The sequence below is a fragment of the Lycium barbarum genome, chromosome 4 (assembly GCF_019175385.1).
Source record: "Lycium barbarum isolate Lr01 chromosome 4, ASM1917538v2, whole genome shotgun sequence".
NCBI lineage: Eukaryota > Viridiplantae > Streptophyta > Magnoliopsida > Solanales > Solanaceae > Lycium > Lycium barbarum.
Genome location: NC_083340.1, coordinates 18,468,566 through 18,477,400, shown reverse-complemented (window position 1 = coordinate 18,477,400; position 8,835 = coordinate 18,468,566). Strand labels below are relative to the sequence as shown.

At 35.3% G+C, this 8,835-nt stretch overlaps 1 protein-coding gene across 1 annotated transcript; it reads right to left on the bottom strand.

Moving 5' to 3' along the window:
- Positions 1-3,868: 3,868 nt before the first annotated feature.
- Positions 3,869-7,288, bottom strand: LOC132635457 (ABC transporter G family member 14). The gene is made up of 5 exons (XM_060351855.1): positions 7,021-7,288; positions 6,099-6,891; positions 5,561-5,737; positions 5,263-5,450; positions 3,869-4,782 (listed from the first exon to the last, which is right to left on the bottom strand). The coding sequence occupies exons 1-5, from the start codon at positions 7,153-7,155 to the stop codon at positions 4,138-4,140; spliced, it is 1,938 nt and encodes a 645-aa protein (XP_060207838.1). The 5' UTR covers positions 7,156-7,288; the 3' UTR covers positions 3,869-4,137.
- Positions 7,289-8,835: the final 1,547 nt, after the last annotated feature.

Genomic DNA, 8,835 nt, shown 5'->3' with positions numbered 1-8,835 from the left:
ATTAAGGAAAAATAATGGTCACTTAATGCTAATCAAGTCAAATGACCAGCTATTGGAATAATTAATGATATGTTAAAGATGCCAAATTATTTTATAACGTTAGAATTGTTTTACCAACCATTCTTTTTTTGAGATATTAATAAAAATTCTTCAACATCGTGTCGTTTCGTTTCTTCAATATGTATTATTATCTCATGCTTCATTTACATTTTATCTTGCTATTTGTTGTCATATTTTTCTTCATATCATGCTTCAAATCCTTTTCTTTTCTTTCGAGTCAAGTATCTATTGAAAACAATAGCTATCTCCCAAGGTAAGGGTAAGATATGCGTACACTTTACTCTCTCCAGACCTCACTTGTGGAATTATAGTGGGTATGTTGTGTTGTTATAATTCAACTATTATTTTTGGCTCCAACTATATAAACATTATATTATATATTTTGAAATATATACCTATAATAAGATCAGTCACTTTCTCTCCTTCTCTCATTAAGCTAGTGAGTTTTCCCATGATTTAGTACAAAAATTCCAAGAGAAAGGCTAGCCTTCTGATTGTGTCTTTCACAAAAGTTAAACAAATTAGAATTATTGTGCACAGAGGAGCATCAAGCATATATCTCTTCAGTATCCTGCAAATATGACATGTCTTTTCTCTTTTGTGAAATATTCATATTTTCCCCACCTGATTAATGTGATTTCAAGCAGTACATTCAGTAAAACATTGACCAACATTTCTGTCAGGCTTAACTAAGCTTGGAATTCTTCATCCAAGAAGAATTTATACTCTTCCACCACTCAGGATGGATATCCACTATGGCATGCTATGTTGTCTCTTTCAAGAACAGTTTGGTTCAGATCCTACCATACTTACGCCCATAGGTAATTGAAGTTCCCACTTTCTTTTTATCTCTAGTGGGAAACTACTACAATTTCTCATGATAGAAAAGGACATTGCTAATTTTAAAGAAGTGTCCTTTAATAGAAAACGTGGATGGGGGCAGTGGAATTGAATAATGTAGAGAGGATTTTGGGATGTCTTTTCTTGTTATTTACTTGTTCTTCCACCCATTAGTGTTTTCCGCACCAAATGGGGCTCTGCCTGTTCAACCGCAGTTTGAAAATCTTTATCTGGCTGCTGCTAATTTGATTGTACTGTATATATATCTCCTCTTCTTGTGTTTTAAGGAATGATCTTCTTGCGTCATTATTACCCGTGCTTTCATTACAATTTACAACAACAACATACCCAGTGCAATCCCACAAGTGGAGTATGAGAGGGTAGTGAATATTGCATGTGTTTGATTGTTGGGTGTGTGAACAAAGTCTGATATTGGTAGCTGAAAAGAAAAGAAAACTATATATAAGATGTGGGTTGTTTTAGCCCAATAGTTGTGCCTTTGCCCATTTACGGGCTTAATGTTGTGAGACATTTTGGGATAACTGTGTGATCTTGACCCAAAACAGACAATATGACACCGTGTTAAGAGAATCTTTCGGTTGTTTTAGCCAACATTGATATCACATAAGTCAGTTTTTTAAGAAAAAAATTCAACGAGAATCGTTTTCTGGTGTTTGGTTACTAAAAAATGATCTCTATCAAAAAGGAGAAAATGACTTCTCTCACTTGTGGACGGAAGTAATTATACTTACAAGTTACAACTATCTTAACTTTTTGTTTCATATCAATTGCTCTAACTCACATTTAAATAATATTAACAAATTTTAATACTCAAATTTCCATTAAAGCAATATCTGATTTGCTAATACTATTGCTAATATTTACTAAATAGATTTTTGGGTATATTTTAGTAATCATCTAAACACCATATGAAAAACCTTTCCCAGAAAGCATTTCTCATGGAAAATGACTTCCGTCATGCCAAACAGACACAACGCACATGATGATTGTTGTTCTGTTATTCTTGAATGTTTTAGGCTAAATACCTAGTTAGACCCTTAAACTTGGCAAGTTTTGTAAGATGGACACTCAAACTTAGTAAGTGACCAGATAGACACTCGAACTTGACAAAAGAGTGTCTTTTAAACATTTTATGCTGACGTGGCAAATGATATCTTCTGCACGCGCATATGAGCGATTGACTAAGTTGTGATTTCTTCTTTCTTCTTCTTTTCCACATAATTTCTTACGTATATTAATGTAGTTGATCTTTTACATTTCAATATATTACTTAATGTGGATCCTACAGTTTTCGGTTACTTCTTCTTTGCGACTCCTTCCGTCTCAATTTATGTGATATAATTTAACTAGGCATGAAATTTAAGAAATAAAGAAAGACTTTTGAATCTTGTGATAATTTAACTAGGCATAAAATTTAAGAAATAAAGGAAGACTTTTGAATCTTGTGATCCTAAATAAGTCAAAGATATTTGTGTGGTTATAGATCATCTCGTTAAGCATAAAAGATAGAGTTTAAAAGTTAAATTGTTGTCAAATAAGGAAATGTATTTTTTTTAACAGACTAAAAAAGAAAATATATCACATAAATTGGGACAGAGTGTATTATATTATCATTCTTCTCCTTCGATCATTAGCTTCATGTTTTTTATTTTTACAAAGATCAACTTCTTTTTCATACCAACTTCTTTTTCATCATTAGGTTATTACTATATCACCCAAAAAACATAAAAATTCAAGTAGACTATCGAATGTTAAGGGAAGAAAACTCAATAAAACATAATTAATACAGATAAACCTTAGAATTTATTCAAGTTGCATATTGTAAAAATCAAACATCCCTCAAGAAATGGGTATTTCTAAAAATTAAATCTTTACTCAATAAATGGTATATCTTGGACGGATTTTATTCTTGGGAAAGAAGATGGAAAAGAGGGTGGGAAAGAAGATGGAAAAGATTACATTTATCTTTTTTTTTTTTTTTGAAATTGCATGTGTCATTTAACAATTGATCCACTTAACACATTTGAAGCAATTGTATTTCACGCACTTGGGCATATGTACACGGATATCCAAAAGACACTCTTTTGCCAAGTTCGAGTGTCTATCTGGTCACTTGCTAAGTTTGAGTGTCCATCTTACACAACTTGCCAAGTTTAAGGGGCTATCTAGGTATTTAGCCAATGTTTTAAGGTCTTGGACAAGAAGAAACTCTAAGGGCTCGTTTGGTATGATGGATAAGCAAAAATAGTCCTGGGATAAAAATTTAGTGCCGCCTTATCCCCGTTTGGTTGGAATAAAAACTCGAGATAACTAATCCCGGGATTAGTTATCCCGGGATTATAGTGTTTTTTTATTTCACATTGAGGGTGGAATAACAATCCCGGGATAACTAATCCCGGGATAACTTGTTTTCTAACCAAACGAGCCCTAAATGCTAAGTTATTGGGGAAACTTTTGTTCCATTATGCTCAAGATATTTGTTTTCTTTGCAAGTGCTTGTTGTAACCTGACCTTCCATTCAACAAAATATAATGTATTTTCATGCAACTTGTTGCATTCTTCAGTAATCTCACCAACCACTTTGCATGTTTTGTTCTTGATGCTCCCACAAAAGAAGTTGGTTAAGATGTTCTAGAGGCCCCAAAATATTGCCCAAGCATTTAAATGGAAGGTAGAAATTTATTCTGAATCAGACTTTCTATATTGCTATTAGAAAAATATATCACTATGAAATCATAATCATAATACAAAGAAAAGGAAAGGCACTGAGAGGAGAAAAAGAAAGCTCATTTAGTGATCTAAACAGGTTCTGTCTTTATGCGGTCAATGCACTTGCAGAACTCATTAATTTATTGCAATCTTCTTGTTTCAGAGACCCCACAGAGATATCCCTAAATCTTGTTGTGTGCACCAGTTCTTGCTTTCTCTTTTTCTTTTTGCTGGGATAAAAAATGAATATGACGTTTGCTTCATTGTACACTAAGCATATTTATTCTGTTAAAAATATTACAGATTTTATTCTTCCAAACATCTGAATTTCCTAAGTCAGTTATGTAAAACATTGCCAAAAATGGTACTACATTGGAATTTTTGGTGTATATGATCAAAATCTGGCAATGGGATCATTATCATAATCTATATCTAACATTATTACTATGTTGTTGGCTGAAAAAGCCCTTCGCTTTTGCTCTTGAAATGGCCCCCTCTTGCACGAGTTCATCGTACACGATTGAGTGCTAGATAAGCAATAAGCCGGTATCCCACTAACATTAGAGCCATGATGAATACATCCATCCACATATTGTTCAAGCCTACTGATTTTATGGCTGGAAAATCTGCAACCTGGCAATATACACCTTTTGAACACTCGTAAACATCGTTGTCATTGTATTGTACTCCTAGAAGCAACTTGTAGCAGTAGAAGCTGTAGCTCAGATACTTCAACCACACTACGAAAGGAGGAATTTGCTGAATGTAATATCCCCCAGCAATTAGGAAGACTAAAGTTGTGACCGATGCTAAGGTAGTGGCCTGTTTCACATCCATGAGCATGGCACCATAAGCTAGACCGAGACTCTGAGAAACGAGTACGCTGTAAAGGACTACTAGAAGAGATAGGATGAACGTGGCAGGGTTAGCTTTGAGACCACCCATCCAGTAAAGGATGAAGGTAAATGCTGTTGGTAGTGCTAGTTCCAAGGGCAGATCCCCAACAGTTTTAGCTAGAAAATATGATGAGAGCCGGTACATTCCTGATGACCTCTCTTTGATGAGCATCCTTCTTTCTTGGGGAAATGTGAAAACTGCATTGTAGAGTGGATAGAAGCCCCAAAATACCGCGAAGAAGAATATCATTGCAATCTGCACCACGAAGTCAAATTATAAATATCATATTAGCAATTGAAATGTATTACTACTGTTATTTCTTTTACTTGGGTTATCCGTTTTGCCATCAGTACTTTTCTTTTCTACAGTATTTTCACCATAGCTTTTACTCTTGTAGTTGTCAAACCTGTTTTTGAAAACGCTTTTCTTGAGCGGAGGGACTATCAGAAACAACCTCTCTATCTCACACAAGGTAGGGTCTGCGCACACCCCACCCTTCCCAGACCCCGGGGTCACACTGGGTATGTTGTTGTTGTTGTATATTAGCAATTGAAATGTGATAAGATCAGATTGTCAATATTAGTGTAGCAACTTGTAAATGGTTTTATATTAGAAGAGATTGCGGTGTTGAGTGTAAACACGAGCCTGCTATGCTGTTATTGGATCTACACTGTAAATCTGGAAACTTATTTTCTTCCTAAAGGGTAGCATAACTTAAAAGATAAAAGTTCTTACTCTGTCTTCAATGTGAGATGTTGGAGTGTGCCACCATAACAGTCCGGCAAGAAATGCTACACTGACAACTTGGAAGATTCTAAGCTTGTTGAAGGTCTCGTATCTTCGTTCCTTCAGCCCCCTTAGTAGCAGCACCTTAAATTGATAGCCCCAACTCGTGCACCAGTGCTCTGACTGCACACCATTTCCTGCATGGGTAGAGCGTGATAGAGCTGGAATTAGTCACTAATTAGAGGCCGAGGAACAATTTGATGTCAATTAAAGCCATCCCTTTCTTCACTGTGAATCGGAAACTTACTTGTTGAAACATCCTTTGTGTAACTGTAATTGTTGGTGTCTAAACTGCATAGCTCAGTTTTCAACCTTGTCGAAATGTTCTTGTCATAAGCAGAGATTAGAGCTTCTCTCACAGATTTCTTCTCCTGTTCAGTATTTTCACCTTGCTCAATTGCATGCTTGGAGTCAGGTCCAATTCCTGAAAATTTAAAGATAGATATTTTAAAAAATGTTTGACACCACATACATGATTTTCAAATGTCTTAATTTTCAGCCTTGAGTTTTGCATATATTTTGCCCCTATATATACAGTAATTGGTCAAAAAGGAAAATCAAGGTATGGAATTTAGATTGAGATTTATTGATTAATAGTAGGAGAACTTATGAGTGGATTCTCTTTTTACTCTACTTACATAAAGTTATTGAATAATTACCAGTGCTTATCGACTAGTTAGTGACTCATCTGACTATCAAACCAAAATCAATAATGAAACTGTGGACCTTTAAAATAGTTAGTTGATTAGCTAGGAATGAAATTTATGTTAGAATGTTCGAATTACCATTGGCAAGATCAAGCAAGAGATCAGCGGGATTGATAGTGATGGATGTGGAAAAACCAACAGAGGAGAAATACTCGAGGGCGGTTGATGCAGGACCATAGTAGATAGGGCAGCCCTCAGATAGCAAGACTACTTTATCAAACATATGGTAGAGTCTGCTTGATGGCTGGTGGATTGTAGTAATCACAGTTCTGCCGCCGTCTGCTAGGCGCTTAACTGTAGTTAGAATCCTCAGAGCTGTAGTAGAATCCAAACCAGAAGTAGGCTCATCTAGCAGTAGTAAACTCGGGTTAATTAGCATTTCTTGACCAATACTCACTCTTTTTTTCTCCCCACCTGATATCCCTCTAAATAATGGTCCTCCTATCATGCTGTTTCGGCACTTGTTTAACCCAAGCTCGGCGATAACATGCTCCACATGCCTTTCTTTTTCCTCTCTGCTTAGGCTTTGGGGAAGCCTTAACAGAGCTGTGAAGAGGAGAGTTTCTGCTACAGTTAGATGAGGATATAGGACATCGTCTTGTGCCACGAATCCAGTACGACGTTTGGTAGCTCCAGAAAATGGCTGGGTATTGTATGTAATTTTGCCTGATAGTTTGCCAGATAGACGGCCTCCTAAAGCTGTTAGGAGAGTAGTTTTCCCACTACCTGATGGACCTAACATTGCTAGCATCTCCCCTGGGCAAACAATACCAGTCACTCCATTTAGTATAGTCTTTTCTTTTGTGCTTGATGGTCCTCCACAACACATTCCTTCTGTTTCTTGCTTAATCTTGTAGACAACCTCTTCAAACTGCATATAACAGATTGATCAAGACATCAACAATAATGAACCACTAAATAAAAATACATGTTTTGCAAATAAAGAAACAAATTCATCAGTACATATTATGCATGTAATTAAAGAAGTCTTTATGTGTACCTTCAAAGTAATTGGAAACAAGGCCCTTTGTAGAAAGGACTCTGAGTTCATCTCTGGCTTCGACGAATTAGGCGGAGCTGCCATCAATTCTGTGCCAAAATTTTCTGACTTTGGTCCTACGCAGTGAAGAGGCATTGGCCAAAATTAGTTCAAAGAGGCAGTGCTTTTAGTAGCACTGTGTTTGCTTTTAGTTCAAGGAGTACTGAGTTGGGGAGAACTTATAAGAAGGGAGAGAAGTTAAAGAGTTGCTTTTAACTTGAGTTACCTAAAGAGAACTGGACACCCATATAAATATATAAACTGAGAAAGACACAGAAAAACCAGTATCTCTAAAGTCTCCATGATGTAGGCCTATCTCTCCTTTTCTTTTTCCTTTGTGGGTTCCCACCTTATTCTCTTAAAGTAATGTAACACTTTCACTTAATCAAATTGTTTAAACTATCTCCTTTCATTTTACTTCTTCCTCATAATGATCCTCTTGGCATTCTCCTCCCTCTCTCGTACAGAGGCGAATCCAAGATTTAAGCTCTATGAATTTAACCTTTAGGAGTTGTTTGTTTGTATGTTAGGAAGAAACTTATTCATATATTAAAACTAGCATAGTTAATACCATGATAGCCTTTTAGTTGCTTTGTATAAAATTCAGCACACCAAGTGTGGTGTTTGGTTATCATTTATAACTTTACATAACTAAAACATATATAAGTTACGAGTCCATTTATTTATTATTTTATGCAGGGTAGAAGATGGAACAACTAAACCCTGCATAACTCTAACCAACAACCAAACTACCCCTAGTTTTTTCGCTGAACTCATTATATTTATAAAGTTATGAGAACTTGTTGGGTTTTTAAAAGATGGGTAGCAAAACGATTTGAAAGTGTCGATTGAAAAAGGCTATTAGTTTATGAAGTATAAAGGGGCTTTAAATAGCCAAATGAACAATATAAAATCTGTAGAACAATTTTAAAAGCCTAATAAAACTCAATAACCTAATCTCTTTCGAAAATTTAATTTCAAATAAAGTAGACTCATTCTAGAACTAATCTACTTATTATTCTAACAAGAAAATTACTGCAGTAACTGAAAACAATATTAAACGCTCCTCCTTTGCTTCAGTTGCGACAATTTTAAAAAGTTCCTCCTCCTCAATTTCTGCTTTTGCAATTTGTGCTTGAGTATTGTTTTTAAACTTGCACACTTTCAAAACATGGCCTGTTTGTTTGCAATTTCCACATATTGTATCAAGTTTCCACCAACAAAATTTTTTCAAGTGTGTTTCCTTTTTGCAGTATTTGCAAACAGGATAGCTAATTTGTTCTTTTCTGTTTTGAGAATAAAAAGTACCATCAGTAACACTTTCTTGTCTGAAGCCTCTTCTTTGCTCTTGTGCTTGAAAAACACTTATTAGTTCTTGAACAGAGATGATGGTAGAGAGATCTTTAGACTCTTCCAGAGATGCAATTTTAGACTCAAATCTCTCTGGAATTGTCACAAGAATTTTTTCTACTATTCTGTCATTTTTGAAATCCTCGCCAAGTAACCTGATTCTATTAACAATCAAAGAGATTTTTTCAAAATACTTAATAATAGTCTCATCCTCTTGCACCCTAAGAGATTCAAAATTCCTTTTCAAATTCAAAATTTGCATTTGCCTGATTCGGTCACTTCCTTGGTACTCCTTTTTTAGTTTTTCCCACGCTTCTTTTGCTGTCTCACAAGCAATGATTTTAGAAAAAAAATGAATCTGCCACTGAATTTTGAATTACAATTTTGCTTTGAACTTTTTGGTTTTCTCTTCTGTATGAGATTTAA